This window comes from Eretmochelys imbricata, chromosome 5 (genome assembly GCF_965152235.1).
Source record: "Eretmochelys imbricata isolate rEreImb1 chromosome 5, rEreImb1.hap1, whole genome shotgun sequence".
NCBI classification, from domain to species: Eukaryota; Metazoa; Chordata; order Testudines; family Cheloniidae; genus Eretmochelys; species Eretmochelys imbricata.
Window position 1 is genome coordinate 53,296,215 of NC_135576.1, and position 18,412 is coordinate 53,314,626.

The 18,412-nt window shown below is 40.7% G+C and overlaps 1 protein-coding gene across 1 annotated transcript in view; it reads left to right on the forward strand.

Moving 5' to 3' along the window:
- The window catches only part of LOC144264567 (versican core protein-like), a 122,950-nt gene extending 106,799 nt beyond the window's left edge, over positions 1 to 16,151 (forward strand). Inside the window, exons 10-12 of the mRNA XM_077816326.1 lie at positions 12,713 to 12,857; positions 15,312 to 15,494; positions 16,021 to 16,151. Coding sequence (XP_077672452.1) covers positions 12,713 to 12,857; positions 15,312 to 15,494; positions 16,021 to 16,151 — 459 coding nt within the window. The remainder of the gene's footprint in view (positions 1 to 12,712; positions 12,858 to 15,311; positions 15,495 to 16,020) is intronic.
- Positions 16,152 to 18,412: the final 2,261 nt, after the last annotated feature.

Genomic DNA, 18,412 nt, shown 5'->3' on the forward strand with positions numbered 1-18,412 from the left:
TCTCATTCTTCTCTTTTCCAGACTAAACAGACCCAGTTTTTTCAATCTTCCCTCATAGGTCATGCTTTCTAGACCTTTAATCATTTTTGTTGCTCTTCACAGGACTTTATCCAGTTTATCCACATCTTTCCTGAAATGTGGTGCCCAGAACTGGACAAAATACTCCAGTTGAGGCCTAATCAATGCAGAGTAGAGCAGGAAGAATTACTCCTTGTGTCTTACTTACAACACTCCTGCTAATACGTCCCAGAATTATGTTTGCTTTTTTTTTGCAACAGTGTTACACTATTCACTCATATTTAGTTTGCTATCCCCTATGACCTCCAGATCCTTTTCTGCGGTACTCCTTCCTAGGCAGTCATTTCCACTTTTGTATGTGTGCAACTGATTGTTTCTTCCTAAGTAGAGTACTTTGCATTTGTCCTTATTGAATTTCATCCTATTTACTTCAGACCATTTCTCTATTTTGTCCAGATCACTTTGAATTTCAATCCTATCCTCCAAAGTACTTGCAACCCCTCTGAACTTGGTATCATGTGTAAACTTTATAAGCGTACTCTGTATTCCATTATCAAAATCATTGATGAAGATATTGAACAGAACCGGACCCAGAACTGATCCCTGCAGGACCCCACTTATTATGCCCTTCCAGTTTGACTGTGAACCACTGATAACTACTCTTTGGAAACAGTTTTCCAACCAGTTATCCACCCACCTTACAGTAGCTCCATCTAGTTTGTATTTCCCTAGTTTGTTTATGAGAAGATCATGCGAGACAGAATCATAAGCCTTACTAAAGTCAAGATATACCACATTTACCGCTTCCCCCCATCCACAAGGCTTGTTACCCTGCCAAAGAAAGCTATTAGGTTGGTTTGACATGATTTGTTCTTGACAAATCCATGCTGACTGTTACTTATCACCTTATTATCATACAACTTGGGCATTGCAGTGCAAGTGCTCATTGAGACGGGTGCCAGTTTTCCATATACAAATTATTTTGCACATAACTGCCATTTTACTGTCCTGAATTTATAGACTTGGTCATATTTTATTTATATTTGACACATTTATTTTTACTCCTAAAATATATGTGCTGAAAACACCAGCCCTAAGTTCTGGGCACTTTTTCCAGTATTTAAAACATAATAACCAGTACTTACACTAAATGGTGTGAATCTACTGCCAAATCACCAGTATAATCATAATTTGCTCTGGCCTGTAACACCATTACACTGAAACAACAAACAACCCTGTCCAACATCATCCAGTTCTTCCTCCAAATTCCTGAGCAAATGATGACCTTTGCAGCATGTCCAGAAAATTCACAAATCTAGGCAGTGGCAGACCGTGCTAACAAGAAGCATTATGTGGAATTTAGGTGCCCAATGGAGAACACTCTACCAGCAGTTCCCTCTCTTGTATATCAAGGGTGCTCCAGCTTCAGAGCCTCTGCTGATTGCAACTGTGTTAGAGCAGCATGAAAAGCAGATGTCTCTATATGATAACTTGGACCAAAAAAACTTAACGTTGTAAAGAACAAAAACAACCTTGAATTTTACCCAGAAGTTCATAGGTAGCCAGTGCAGCCCCCAGATCGCAAGTGCTCTTTGATCCCAGCAAACAATTCTGTTTAACAAGTAGGCTACTGCTGTAAATGGTCTCAGGGTAGAGATTATTGACTTATGCCACCAACACAATTTCAGATCAATAGCCATGTCTAAAACCAGATGGGCCACCATCCAGGAAATCTGTAGGCTACAAATATTGCCATAACTGCTTGGCTTCAATCTTCTCAATAATCTTTACAAAATAGGAGATTCAGTAGCAGCCGCTAGTTGGCAAGGTCCTCAGCATCAAGTGTTGAAGTCCTGTTAGTGAATGAGTAGTGGCCAGAATACTTCCAGAACTTCATTATGCAGTACTGGCTGAAACTGAAGCAGTTTCCCCTCAAGACATTGCCCTGCACCCTGGATGCAGCAGGCTGCATTTGAATTATATACTATGCCAGAGAGAATATGTTAACCATGGATTTGGAAGCCATGACATATTACATGTCATGTTGTCCTGTAGTTGGGTGTTTTGTGTTCCTCTGATAAGGCTCTTTTCTACTAGTTTCTAATTTATTTAGGAACTAAAACAGACATATGTAAGGGTTTGTTTTCACAAGCATTTTTGCAAAATCAAAATAGTGATTTGCTTTTAAACATATTCCCCCCACTTCTATTCACTTTTCTGCAAGCACTTTTGTGAATATTTTTCTTTCACCAGAATGTATGGGTAGGATTTTTTATTCATGCAAATAAAATATTTGTTCGGCAACCGTTCAGATTAGGTCATCCCATCAGGGAATAGGAATCATACCATGTGATTTAACTGACTAATCACACAGTTTGACTATTGAATGCTCATTGAGGTATTTGCTAAGAACTGTTTATGAACAATCCACAGTTGCAAATATACTGTAAAAAATATTACTAATAATAACCAAACAAATCTGGGAAAATCACAGTGGGACTATGAAGAGGGAACAAGTCCTCAAATAATTATTTGTAAGGAATAGGTAGACCATATCAAGATGGATGATTGCATATCTTAAACCGTGCTCAGTTCAGCTATGTTTAGGACAAATTCAGCAACAAAGGCTGATAAGTGCAAGAAAGACTTAGATATGAATATTACCAGCCCTAATCAGCTGGGACATTCTCCAAACTATTTTTCAAAGGCCAATAAATAGATATTGTGTGGCATTTGAAAATCTCATAGGGAAACTGAAGTTTAATAGCAACCTTTATAGCCATAAAGCACACTTGTCTAAATAGAAAAATCTGGTGTCACTTTTGGCAGTTTCTTCTGTTTGTAGTTGGATTGCTAGCATTTCACCATTAAGCACCCTTGCAAACAAGTAGAGTGGTGAAGGAGCCCACTGGAATTATGTTTCTATGTTCCATGGCATGGATTAAGCACATATAGCTACTTGGGGTGGTGCTTCAGACCTCTGTCTATTCATATCCTTTGGAAAATGCTGTTGATAATTAGTGCTTTGTATGGCAGTGAGCTCACTTCCATTACACAAGATTAGTGCTGTGTTAAGGAGCTGGCTAGTGTCTGTGGCCAGATTGTCTGTCGCTCATAGAATGCTGGCAGCCAGGAAAGTAATGGGCATGTTGCCACTTTAACAACTACCCAGAGACCTTACGTTAGTTTTTCTTCCCTTCAGCAAGAGTGTTATGCTTCATGTTTGTAATACTGGACTTCTTTGCCAGTGTTAGGTAGCTCCATAAAAACGAAAGTTTAATTCTGTTAAAAACAAAGTCCTCTCTTATTCTTTCCTTTATTGGTCAGTGAATCAGACTGTTTTACCTTAAATCTATAACACCTCCCCTTCCAGAAAGAATAGCTGTATTGAACACAAAAGGACCCAAAAAATGCATAGAACTTTGTAGGGAGGTAGGCTGCCTGTGAGTTAAATAAAACAAACAGACTAAAAAATACTGTGGTCAACTGCAAACAAAAAGGCTATTGTGCCAGAGATCCATAGGTTTCTTGAAGACAGGGATTTTAAATCTACCAAATATTTTGATTTTCAGATATAACAGTCATTATAGCCCCTCTCTAAGATGCTCATTTGACCTGCTTAAGCCAGAAGAACTATGTATTATTCTTATTCTTATTTAAAGTATATTGTTTAATGGCAGGTATGTTGTTAGCTCAGAATGTCTCAGGCTAGTAAGAGGCCTCTTAAACTTTTTTTTTTTTTTTGAGGGGGGGTGTCTCTTTTTTTCTCCAAAGGTCTAGGCAATTACTTCTGAGGCGCATTACATTTGGCTTTAGGCTGAAACTCATTGCAGCCTACAACCTGCAATAACGGTTGGAATAAATGACAAAATGGGGTATTTTTTGGTGTGTCTCTCTAATTAGTCACATGAGAAAAATACAATTGTGTAGATATTGATTTATATAATTACTTTAGTATAATTCCCAGAGTTCATGTACTCTATTAACAAGCCTCTGTCATACTCCTCAAAACAAAGATACCTTCGCGCTGGCAAATTAGTTTAATCAAGTTAGATTGGTCCTTCTACAACATTCTCATAGGGCAGACCTAAACATTAATTAAATTATATTCCTATTTTTAAAAAAGCCGAATAGAGAGCAAAGTTACATTAAATCATGATGATCATTTATATTGTGGACTTCATCCCAAAGATCCTAAAACATTTTACACATTTTGTACATACAACACTTCTGATAGATGCAACTACTTCTTGGGTGGAGAGCAGCAGTCAGGTAGATAACTAACATATTGCTCAAGATGGGGATTATACACATACCTAGATAGTCACTATCTACATTAGAGAAGCTTTGTACACTGACGAAGTTACAGGGGTTCACATTTCTCTAATGTAGCCTTAGCTAGTAGACAAAGACATCAAGGAAACTCCCCTCTTACCAAAAGTGCCAGTATCTCATTAATTTCTGTATGGAGCAGTCTGAACTTCCTCTGAAAGTCCCCCTTATGCATGCAAATAAAGCAAACTAAATTGTTCTCACTAAGCTAAATATATGAAGCATGATGAAAACTAATCTGTGAGGGTCTGATCCAGAGTCCAGTGAGGTCAGTGGGAGTCTTTCCGTTGGCATCAATGGGCTTTGAATCAAGCATTGAAAGGAGAAGTTAATATCTTTTCAGAAACTTTTAATTTTTTTAGTATTATTCAAACAAGTTAGTGTAATACAGCAGCTGATCATTAATATCTAGGCACAGTAATGGGTAGACAGCTCCATCTAGTGGAAGCTTCCTGTCATGCTCAACACAAAGTTTCTCCTTTTCACGAGTTCTCAGATAAAAAAAATAAGCCAAGCAGCCAAACAAACACCTAGCCTTGCAATATAAAATACAAGTTTCACACTGATTTTATACATCAGCTAGTCACTGGTTCTAAGCAGGGATTGGATCTTCATTATATGACATTGGTAATATTCTCTCAAAAAGATATATATTCTACTTAGATGTAAATATTTATAGGGCATGCATGTGGTCTTTCTGGGATATTTCCAGAAAGACATGAACATGTGCTAACTAAGACCCCTATCCTGCAAGCTGCTTCATGGGGAAACAGTGGTCTGCCTGCACAAATCCAGTTGCAGTTTCGGGGCCTAAATCCTTAGAGTTAAATCCTGGCCTCGTTGAAGCCAGTGGCAATTCCCATTGTCTTCAAAGAGGCCACAATTTCACCCTTAATGATTAAGGCTCTGAGTCTGAAAAACACACACTTACCCCTGGCCCGGATTCAGTAAGGTGCTTCAACATGTGAGCTGCCTCAAAGATTTCCATGGGATTACTCATGTATTTAAGATTAGGCATGTGCTTAAATACCTGACTGAACGGGGGGCCTTTAAATGCATGAATAGTCCCAGAGAAGTCAATGGAACTACTCACATGCTTAAAGTTAAGCACATGTGGAACTGTTTGCAGGATTGGGACCTAATTCAGTGCAACAGTTCAAATGTAACATCTTGTCTTTCCCAGAGCAAATATCAGATTAATTTAAATATTAAGTGATGCTATGATTATAAATGGAAATGTTGTTATGATCTTTGTTGAATCTTTACAAATAAACCCTTGGCCTTTTTTTCTTGCTGTTTATGGAAAGTGAAATTCCTTCCCGTCTTCTTCCAGGTCTCTCAGTTAACAGAAGCAATGTTGTCTAACAGAGTAATCTGCCAGTAAAGTCTGAACTGATCCACTGACTCACTGTAACCTGGGACAAGTCAATTGACCTCCTTGTGCATCAGCTGTAAAACTGGTTAATAGCAGGACCTCATTCAAAAGCAGATATAACATCTGAGTTGAGCTATCCTAGGTAAATGAATTTCAAAAGAAGCCCACCAGTGGATGACTGTGTCAGCAGACTTTCCTGATAAGAACTTCTAAGGGCTTATCTGTCATTATGGAAGAGCATATTCCCATTCTCAGGGAGCGTTAGGGAAAAGGAGACAATTGCAAGTGGTCATGGTGTTGTTAAGGCTTCTAGTGCTCAGTTTAAACCAGTTTACTGATAAATGACAGTCAGGAAATGTTGCTTAACTTTAATTTAAGATAAAACAGACCACAGAAAAATCATTCAGCCCACTCCTGATGTCCTTTTCTCAGTTTTGTGATATGCCATATCAGTTTCTCATTGTGAAGCATTCAAAGAGAACAGCCACGGGAATACAGATCACATTCATAATAACAAGTGCCCAAAACACGCCAGGATAAATTTATACTGGAGAGTCATATAAGGTTGCGGAAAAGGTTCCCTTCCCCCAGGAGAAAAAACAGCAACCCTGAAAGTGTAAAGATTAGACATACTTCTAGTCAATAATTTCTTGGGTTTAGTTATAGAAGGGATTATTGGCCTTTACACAAGAAAAAGGTCAAGTAATTAAGTTTTGTTTGCTCAGAGGTTTATTTTGTTGTGGTTCATTACACACAGTGTCTGTTGACTATTTGGAATGTAAAATCCTAGCTATTGATCACAGCCACTTGGTATGTATTTCTGTGATAAAGGAACGGCTGTTATCACTGGATGGCTATTACAATGCTTAGATGCTGTTCCCCACAGATTCACCTTGACAGTGTGCAAACAGCTAAAGAGCTAAGTGGATTACTTATTAGTTTCCAAAGTATGGGTGGTTATCATAAACTATTATAAGTACCTAACCTTTTATAAAGCAGAATTTATTCGGATATTTGCAGAGATGTCTTCATGATGGGAATACTGTGCTTGCTCATTTTGATTAGTGACACTTCTGAATGACAAAGGTTTGCTGTTAACTATTTGTTTCCTTAGACTTAATTTAAAAGACAGTCTGTCACTCAGTTGTCAGGGTCTGGTTAAGTTTAATTCAAAGCAAAATATGGGGGGAAATGAAGTTTATAGAAATCCATGCACCTGAGGGACAGAATAGTAAATGTATTTTAGATACTTATATGGTCTCCATTACCATCATATCTGAGTGCCTCACTGTTTTCCCATTTTACGGATAAGGAACCAAGAGAGGAAGGGTATGTCTACACTGCAATTAGACATCCGCAGCTGGTCCATGTCAGCTGACTCAAGGTTGTGGTTCTCAGGCTAAGGGACATAATTGCGGTGTAGATGTTTGGGGTATAGGAACCTGCAAAGGGGGAGGGCCCCGAGCTTGGGCTGCAGCTCGAGCCCAGAAGTCTACATTGTAATCATACAGCCCTGCAGCCTGAGCCCCGAGAGCCTGAGTCACCTGCACGGGCCAGCGTGGGTTTTTAATTGCAGTGTAGACATAGTCTAAGGTCACACATGAAGCCTGCAGCACAGCAGGGCATTGAACCTGCATCTCCCAAGTCCCTGACTAGACTCCTAACTGTTGGACCCTCCTTCATCTTGCTACAAAAGAAGTCTTTGTAGCAAAGGAAGCTTGCAAAGTTTAGTCTAATGATGTCTAATTCCAAGAATTCTGGCCCCCAATTTCACCAGCAAACTTTACACAGAAGCCTTGAAGGGACGCATTATTGTTATAAGCAGTGAAGATATATTAAGGGCCTACTCTTGTTCTCAGCTTGACCGTGATCGCAGGTCAGTATTGTTGTGTGATTCCTAAGAGACAGGTTAAAGCATAGAGACACCCTACTCCTATGCCTAGGACCAGCTCCTGGAGTAATGCGATGACACCAGCATTTCAACTGTCATTGAAAACGAGTAAGACTTGGTGTAGTCTACAAAGTTTTGCCAGCATAGTTATGTCAGCTAAGAGAATGAAAAAATCATGCACTGCCAGCTGACATAACTATGCTGGTAAAAAAACCCCAGTGTAGATGCAGCTATGTTGACAGAAGAGTGGTTTTGTTGGCATAGCTAATGTCATTCAGAGGTGTAGCTATTCTGGCAGAAAAGTTTAGCCAGCATATGCTGTGTCTTCACTAGGAGGTTTTGCTGACATAATGTATACATGACTAGCAAAGACTTTGTAGAATAGACAAGACCTAAATCTCTAGCCATCACAGTTGTGAAGATGAGCTTGAAAATGTGACCTGGGTGTTACCAACAGAGCAATGTCTGCCCGAGTCTGCAGAGAGACTGAAACAATAGCATTGAGAGAGATGAACTACTCCGTGCATCTCATCGGAGTGTTAATTCCAGTGTATAGCTCCCCTCCATCAACATCATCCTTGCAGATCCACTGTGTGGCTGGAGGAAACAAGTGCAGTGAGCCCAACCTTTGTCTGGCATTGGTCTCCCCTCAGGGCTGCACAAATGGCCATGAGTATAGGTCCCTATATACGCTGCCTAGATGTGCTTTAACATTTTGATCTCACGCATCATTTCACATTATATGTTACAGTGATTGTAACTCCTGGTCTTGCTTCCATATTGTTCTTTAGGTCGGTCTGTTTGATGGTATAACTCCATAATCTTTTTGTTGTAGATAAAAAAGCCCATAGTAGCTCTTCCACCTTGAGCTAACTTGAAATGTGAATGTATTCAGGTTTTCAGAAATGAAGACTAATGATATTGGTAAGATGTCAGTTGGCATTTGATTGATGACTTCAGGCTGGTTTGAAAACTGTCAGGATAAGAGTAAGAGCCCTTTAATAATGGCTTCATGATTAACAATTTACGTGAAGATATAAGCTAGCTGCAGAGTGACTGGAACAGTGACAGCATTCTTTGGATCCATCTGTGAGTTCAGTTGCTGAACTCTTTTACACGTGATCTTAAAAAAAAAAATATCTGCACAATAAACAGTGCCAAGGAATGGGGAACTGAAATATGCTATTTTTCGGTAAAATGTATTTTTGTAAAATACAGTAATTGAGTTGAAATATAAGGATCTCAAATGACATAACCACTAAAAAGAAAGATGCTTTGTTTAGGATATTTGAGCAGTGTTTCCCAACAGATGAATTATTAATCAACTATTTTGGATGCATTTTCACAAATATAGGAGATGCCTTTAAACTTCGCAAGTACAGTGATTGTAGACATGGGATATCTTTGAACACAAACGCTGTAGCCTAGTAACTGACACATGTGGGGTTTGAGTCTTCTCTCCCACCAGTTTTATGCTGATGTAACTCCACTGATCTCAATAATGTTGCTCTTGATTTACGCCATTGTAAGTAAGAGGAGAATCATGGTTCCCCAAAATCTCTCCCTTAACAAGAAAAAGGATATTAATGCATTTGTAAAGCAACACATGCCATCCAAAACGGTGAGATACTTTCTCTCCACATCCTTATCTCCCAATCAGTGAAGCGTGGCTAAATAAGGTACTGAAAAACTGCAGAGGAGCAGGGTGGAGACTTAGGAAAGCAGTTCAACAGTTTGGAAATTCCTCTGCTAAGCAATTCCGGCATTAACACCAAGCAAAATCAGAGCTGCCCAGCCAAAAGAAATCTGTGCAATGATGATATCAGATGTGAGGCAATGGCGTGTCATGTCGAGGGATATCAGACATTCTTGCACAAACTACAGAGTCTAGATATGATCCTGCACCATTAGGCTGCAGCCCTGCTAACAAAACAAAAAGTTTGAATCCATTATGATGTAAAACTCCCACAAACTGCTATACATGATTATAGCTCAATCCGACAAGGAGCTGAGCCCTCCTCAGCTCACACACCTGGGGTGCAGAGCACCCTCGACTTCCACAAGTCCACAGAACCTTCCAGGAGTGCTGAAAGATTGGGCCAGTTTTAGAACCTATTGAAATCAATGAGATTCTTTCTATTGAATACACTTTGGCTCAGGCATCTACCAGGATCCTGGCTGTAATTAATATCTGGTTTTCCTAAGTGTCTTATCTGAGCATGCTGTAAAAGAGCCCCAACATTGGACAGAGCAGGCATAGAAGAACATCCACTTTGGATTTTACTTTGTCAGTCCAGAGTAATTCCACTAACTTCCATGGAGTTACTCTTTTACTGACATTACTTAGGGCAGAATTTCTGACCCATGCTTATGCATCCTCAATAACATTTGCACCACCATGCCCAGGTAAGGCCTCCCTGACCCAACCACTTTGCACTGTGGGATGCATGCAGATCCATTTTGCATTTGTGCACAGAGTGATACAGAAAGTCATGCACACTGCAGATCCCTGCTTTTGCATGTTTGCATGCTGTGCATTGTGCTTAGCTGCCGTGCTTGGAGGATTTGCACTCCCACAGCAAAATGCTGAATTCTGGCCCTTAATGAGGAAGGACCTGTATATGTCTTACGTTAGTGATGCTGAACATTGAAGTGCAGAGGTGAAATTAACTTAGGGTTGCCAACTTTCTGATTGCAGAAAACCAAACATCCTTGCCCCACCTTCTGCCCCATGCCTTCCCTGAGGCCCCGCCCCTTCCCTGAGCCTCCATCTCACTCCATCCCCCCACCCTCGCTCTTCCCTACCCTTGCTTACTTGCTCATTTTCACCAGGCTGGGGTAGAGGGTTGGGGTGTGGAGCGGGTGAGGGCTCTAGTGCAGGTGCGGGCTCTGTGGTGGGGGTGAGGCTGAGGGGTTTAGGGTGCAGGAGGGGGCTCTGGGCTGGGGCCGAAGGGTTCAGAGTATGGGAGGGGGCTCCTGGCTGTGGCTGGGGCTTGTGGTGTGGAAGGGAGGGTGTGTGTGAGGGCTCCAGCTGGGGGTCCGGGCTCTGGTGTGGGGATGGGGATGAGGGGTTTAGGGTGCAAGATGCGACTCCTGGCTGGGGCCGAGGGGTTCGGAGTGCAGGTGTGGGCTCTGGGAGGGAGTTTGAGTGCGGGAGGGGGCTCAGGGCTGGGGCAGGGGGTTGGGGTGCCGGAGGAGGTGTGGGAGGAGGGCTCCGGCCAGGCAACGCTTACCTCACGCAGCTCCTGGAGGTGACCAGCATGTCCCTCCAGCCCATAGGCAGAGGTGTGGCCAGGCAGCTCTGTGCACTGCCCTTGCCTGCAGGTGCTGACTCTGCGCACAGGTGCCACCCCCGCAGCTCCAACTGGCCGTGGTTCCTGGCCAACAGGAGCTGCAGAACTGGTGCTCAGGGTGGGGGCAGTGCGCAGAGCCTCCCTGGCCGCACCTATGCCTAGGGGCTGGAGGGACATGCCGCTGATTACGGGTGCCACACGGAGCCAGGGCAGGCAAGGAGCCTGCCTTAAGCCTGCTGCACCGCCAACCGGACTTTTTACGGCCTGGTCAGTGGTGCTGACCGGAGCCACCAGGGTCCCTTTTCGACTGGGCATTCTGGTTGAAAACCAGACACCTGGCAACCCTAAATTAACTTAGTCCCACACATCAAGGAGGATGTTTTACGAGTTGGGCACCTGTAATAAATTCAGTGCAGCTCAGTTTAGAACATTACAGTTGAGAAGTGCTTAGATAATTAAAGACTTGTAATGACATATTGTAGGAAGAGGTTAAGCATTAAACTCAGCTTTTTAATAGCTTGATTCAGCATTGTGTGTGGCTCGTTAACTTTATTTCTAAATGTGTTCACATGGGTATTGAATTGTGGTAACTTCATAAAGTTATTTATTTTTTTTAAAAGCTATGCTTTTAAGGACATTTATATGGACAAGGTCCAGTCAGGATGATGTAAGTGCCAAATTCAAATGTGAACACTGGGGGGATCTTGCCACTTTGGCCATAGAAGGAGCTGATTGGCTGGCTGTGTTCTGGCATTTATATGAATTCCTGTTTTCAGATACTTATTTTTATCCTTCGTATAATTTTTCCAGCAGTGACATAGAAGGAATACAGAATAAAATTATTATATGTAGTTTTCCAAAAAAAAAATTCTGTTTTGTTTTTTATGATATATGTATTTTTAAGAAGAAATTAAAATAGGGTCAGAGAAGTCCAAAAAGGGTGGGGTCTCCATTAATGGAGGGGAAAATATGTCTTTAGTTGCTGTATCTGTTTGGAAACCAGGATGAGACTTACCCCACATCTGCCTACTGTGGGGTTCTTACACCTTTCTCTGAAGGATCAGGTACTGGCCGATGTCAGAGACAGGGTACTGAACTAGATGGACCTTGAATCTGATCCAGTATTGACTGTTCCTATATTGCAACTTTTCATGCACTCCTGGCTTGTTGTTCAACAGAGCGGATTTAATTCTCTCTCTCCCCTCCCCCACACCACCACAAATGACATCACTGAATGATCTAAAGTCCATGTCCTGCAATGAGGTATGTGTGGACCAATTTTGTGAATGGAGCCCCATCAAAACCTGCCAGGGATGGAACTCTTTTCAGGGTCAGGTCCATAGTTTGTCTCTATTTGTTCGCTAGGCTCAACCCCAGGCTTACAATTAAACAAACAAACAAACAAGAGCAACGCATCCTTGTGTTTGGTTTGGTTTGCTCCAAACTGCATGTCGTTGGTTTCCTTTGTGTGTCTCTGTGTCTGAACCGCTTTTTTAACTGCATTGTTTAGATGTCAGGAATTGCTCCTGTTCAATTTCTGTATGAATGTGGTATTAATAAAAATGGACTGGTAGAAGCAGGTCCGAGGCAAGAGGAGGAAGCTTTATTTTTTTTTCCATTAAGATAATCAATTCCCTCCCACTTCTATTAATTGTACATCCATTTTTGTTTAATTTGTGCTGAATTGCCTGTGTTGAACTATTGAATTTTCCCTTTCTGAGGAAATATTATGTGATCTTCTCTAATACAGAATGTAATATGCCCTGACTCTGGAAATAATAACTTTGCTCCTCTTTTCTGCAGCAATATGAAAACTGGCGACCTAACCAGCCAGACAGTTTCTTTTCTGTTGGAGAAGACTGTGTTGTTATAATTTGGCATGAGAATGGCCAGTGGAATGATGTGCCATGCAACTACCACCTCACATATACCTGCAAGAAAGGAACAGGTGAGAAACCATCACCATGTGATAGTGACTAAAATAGGCATGATTCCCTGAATTCATACATCTGAGTGACCCTGCTTTATAAAGTAATGCGGACAAATTCTGGCTGGAGACCGGCATAATGGATCCTCATATGGGTTTACGCTTACCAGCTTTAAACCGGCTTCTTTTTTCTCTAGCCCAGAAAGATTATATTTTGGGCAGATTGTACAGCTTTCCACCAACTCAGTAGCCTAAATTAACCAAAAACAACTGGTTGGGCAGGGTCAGAAGGTGGAGTCACCCTTCTAACTGCAGAGAGTACTGGAGTACTCCTACTGCTAGGTTGATGGAAAAGAAAACCAATGAGAGAGCTTGTTTGCCCTGAGAACTCTCTTCAGTTAACAGAATTATGGGCTGCACTGAGCGTACAGTCAATGCCTACTATTACTGAGCTGGAGTTTCAGCTCCTGTTGAAGGCATTTTCTCACAGACCTTTATCCACATGTTTTCCAAAGCACAAAGCAGGATTATTTTATCATGCTGTCTAAACCTGAACCATGTTTGGGTTCATACAGCTCAGCTATGTAGTGGCTTTGCTCCATTAGAATGGGTGGGACTATGAAACTTTGCTGTTACTAGAAGCTGTGCACTCAGCTGATCATCTGAAATTCTCAGCCTTTACAGACTGGTGCAGTCAAAACCCAAACCCAGATCTTCACCACTGCTGCTTTTGTAACATCCTTAGATTTACTGCATTTTATTGATATCATAGAATCATAGAATATCAGGGTTGGAAGGGACCTCAGGAGGTCATCTAGTCCAACCCCCTGCTCAAAGCAGGACCAATCCCCAACTAAATCATCCCAGCCAGGGCTTTGTCAAACCTGACCTTAAAAACTTCTAAGGAAGGAGATTCCACCACCTCCCTAGGTAACACATTCCAGTGTTTCACCACCCTCCTAGTGAAAAAGTTTTTCCTAATATCCAACCTAGACCTCCCCCACTGCAACTTGAGACCATCACTCCTTGTTCTGTCATCAGCTACCACTGAGAACAGTCTAGATCCATCCTCTTTGGAACCCCCTTTCAGGTAGTTCAAAGCAGCTATCAAATCCCCCCTCATTCTTCTCTTCCGCAGACTAAACAATCCCAGTTCCCGCAGCCTCTCCTCATAAGTCATGTGTTCCAGTTCCCTAATCATTTTTGTTGCCCTCCGCTGGACTCTTTCCAATTTTTCCACATTCTTCTTGTAGTGTGGGGCCCAAAACTGGACACAGTACTCCAGATGAGGTCTCACCAATGTCGAATAGAGGGGGACGATCACGTCCCTCGATCTGCTGGCAATGCTCCTACTTATACAGCCCAAAATGCTATTAGTCTTCTTGGCAACAAGGGCACACTGTTGACTCATATCCAGCTTCTCATCCACTGTAACCCCCAGGTCCTTTTCTGCAGAACTGCTGCCTAGCCATTCGGTCCCTAGTCTGTAGTGGTGCATTGGATTCTTCCTTCATAAGTGCAGGACTCTGCATTTGTCCTTGTTGAACCTCATCAGATTTCTTTTGGCCCAATCCTCCAATTTGTCTAGGTCCCTCTGTATCCTATCCCTACCCTCCAGCGTATCTACCTCTCCTCCCAGTTTAGTGTCATCTGCAAACTTGCTGAGGGTGCAATCCACACCATCCTCCAGATCATTTATGAAGATATTGAACAAAACCGGCCCGAGGACCGACCCTTGGGGCACTCCACTTGATACCGGCTGCCAACTAGACATGGAGCCATTGATCACTACCCGTTGAGCCTGACAATCTAGCCAGCTTTCTACCCGCCTTATAGTCCATTCATCCAGCCCATACTTCTTTAACTTGCTGGCAAGAATAATGTGGGAGACCATGTCAAAAGCTTTGCTAAAGTCAAGGAACAACATGTCCACCACTTTCCCCTCATCCACAGAGCCAGTTATCTCGTCATAGAAGGTAATTAGATTAGTCAGGCATGACTAGCCCTTGGTGAATCCATGCTGACTGTTCCTGGTCACTTTCCTCTCCTCTAAGTGCTTTATCAATATATCACTGATGGATCCATAGGTTTCCAGTGTTTCACATATAGTCTTGTTCAAAAGGAGAATTCCAGACTAAGTTTATGAATTAGCCCTTTTTGAAAAACCTATTGATGTAGAGTTAATGGCTTTTGGAGTTCTGCAGAAATTGCTACTTTATTCCCATTTTCTGTTGGCCATCAAACCACATAGTAAATTAAAAACAAAAAGGAAACTCCATCAGTTTTGTCTACAAGTTTCCATTTACATTCTTGTGACATTAAAATATGCTCAACCATGTCACAACAGGGCCGATCCTGCAGTTCTGATTCAGGCAAGACTCCTACGAAGTAAGTTGGTGCCCTCCTGAGTAAGGACTGCTGGGTTAGACTCACTTTGGAATGACACCTATGAACTTGGTTCTTTTTGGTCTTTAGTTGCCTGTGGTCAGCCTCCTGTTGTAGAAAATGCAAAGACTTTTGGGAAGATGAAGCCTCGCTATGAAATCAACTCCCTGATTAGATACCACTGCAAAGATGGTTTCATCCAGCGCCATATTCCAACTATCCGGTGTCAAGGGAATGGAAGATGGGATATGCCTAAAATCACCTGCATGAATCGTAAGTTGCTGACTGTGAGCTGTATCGGAAACTATAGATCCAATTTGGTCAAAATTTTTATTAAGGATCCATTTTCAGATTGTGTATGAAGAATTAATAAATGATTAATAGATGTTTTAATACAGGATTAATCAATTGATATAGATTGTTCCAGCAGCATTATTAATCTCAGGTGTTCAAAACCATGAATCAGGCCTCAAAAAATCATAATTTAAAAAAAAGGGTGTGGGGGGTGTTATTTGTCTTCTGGTTTCTCAGTCTTTAGGATGTCCCTGGATCATGTCTTCAAGCTTTTCTCCACAATCATCAGGGCTATAAATGTATTTTAAAAAAAACAAATGACAGTGAAAGCTGAAATTCTCCCATACTCACTTAATGTCAGGAGCAGGGGCTTTAAAAATACATCAAATATAAACCATTAATAAACTTATATACAGTGTGACTCATTATATTGTCTATCTATCAGTTTATTGTTCAGATCAAGGTATTCTTTTAATATTTTCCTTCTTCTCCCCCTTCTTTGCAGCATCCACATTCCAAAGGACTTATTCTAAGAAATATTACTATAAACATCCTTCACCAGGAAAGGGAACTTTCTTAAATTCATCAAAACATTATCACCGCTGGATCAGGACGTGGCAGGATTCAAGGCGCTGAATGCTAAATGGTGAATGGGGATTTTCACCATTTCAGCCAAAGTCCTAACTTACTGTGCCTTTTCTATCACTTATAGAAGTATTAGCAAATTGTTTGGAACTATGGACTCCAGAATTCACAACACATTTTGCAAAAATGTTGGGGTTTATCAGCAAATTCAAAAATAAAAATATGAGGAACCATTTCCAGCCAATCAGAAATGTTAGTTTTCTATATGCCACCAGTGGGGACTATTTTATAACATATACCAGCCTACTGCAATATTTAAACAGCTCAATTTTAGCACCAATGAAAATGTAAATAAGATGATTTTATTATGTTTAATTGTGTGTTGTTCTTAAAATCCTGTATATAAAATGAAAAGTCACACTAAGTTCAGGCATATTTATGGTTATATGGCCTCAGAGGTCTGTAATCATTGATTTCCTTATTTGTCTGTCGTTCACCTAGGTTGGAGATGGTTTAAATATAATTGTATTGACTGAAAACTGCCAGATGAAGATAAACACGCAAGTTATATGTCTTTTTTTTTTTTTTTTATCTCTGCCATTTCCCATCAGAGGAACAGTTTTTGTCCATGTGATGCAAAACTTAGAAGTAGCACATAAAGTGAGATCAAGCCTGAATTAGGGACTGCAATGTGGAACTTTTCCTGCTCTCCATTCCAGCTTCATCACTGGTGAGAAAGGACTGCATGGAGGACTTGTATATGGCAAAGGAGGCCTGTAAGAGTCAAAGTGCTAATACATTAACTCTCTCAACCAGGGTTACTTTCTTAAAATGACTTTCACAATACTAACCATAGGTCTATGTTACAAGTCTCTGCATTTTATAATGGAGGTAGACCTAGGGTTGGTTTTTTGCGGTGTTCTTTTTTTTTTAACAAACAAACAAAAAAGTCAAAAAAGTAAATAATTTTGTATATATAACCATTTTTAATCTTTTTTATAAAGTAATGAATGTTTGTGTATGAATGCTGCAGCTGTGAAGCGTACATAAATAAATGAAGTAAGCCATACTGATTTAACTTATTGGATGTTATTTTACCCATGCAAAGAAAATTGAAAGCGCTTGGTAGTTCAGTGTTAGCCCCTGAGCTCCCTTGATGCATTTGGAATCATATTCCACCTCAACTGCTATTTCCCTGATGAACTAAATTCCTAGCAAACAGGATCACTTGTTTGTGATGAAATGGGTGACTTGTAGAAGAATCTGCATGTTGGTGATCTAAAAAGAAATGCACAAAAAGATCATAGTGAATGAAGTGTGCATGTAGGACTTGTTTATTTTGATTGCTTTATTTTACTTTGACCCATTCCGCTCATCATTGGCCTGGACACGCATAGTAAGGTAGTATTTAAAATAAGCTCTCCACAGCAAGGATCATGTCAATTTGGTTGTTTCATCAAAGCACCTAGCACACTTTTGGGCTGTATAAAAATAAAAAAAAGATAAATACCCTCTGATACATCTTCTAAAATAATAATATAAAGACATAGGTCTAGGTCTCTTATATTACTGATGTAGACAAAAATTATGGAGAGAGTAGCGAGCAAAAGAAAAAAAGTGAAAATCCAGCTAACATGTAGGAATTTGTATCCTACTGAGCTGTCCATAAAGTAAACCTTCTATGGCTTCTCAGCAAATACAGTAGCTACAATTGCAAATGGTGTCTTTAAGAAATTCCATTGACTGCTAAACCAAGTGGAACTTAACCTTTGAGTGTTCTTTACTGCAGTACCCCACGGCATTGACTTGTACATTTTTCCCCTCTACAGCACACATAATGCTTTTCTCTATTTATATTATAACTTGTATAGTGTATAATGTGAATGTCTGGGTTTTTTGTGAATGAAAGTTAAAATCTTTGTAACTTTAATATCTGCTTCTGTTTCACCAAAGAAACAAGGTTTTGCTATACTGTGACTTGTCTTGTTATTGCATGTCTTCCACTTTAAATCTATGCAATGTGATATTTTACATATGATCATGTGCTAGGCTGTTTGTACTCACCGTTATTCACAGGTACTATGGGCCCAATCCAATGCCCACTGAAGTCAAAGGGAGTCTTTTGATTGAACTTTAATAGGGTTTGGATTAGATTTTAGATGAGTAGCTGTACAGGATTTTTGGACTGTGTTTTAAAATATAGAGCAAGATTATTACTTGTGTAAATCAAGGCTCTGTTCACAATATAGAGTATACTATACATCATTTCGTTGTGCAAACACATATAGATCATAGAATAGGTTTTAGCACTC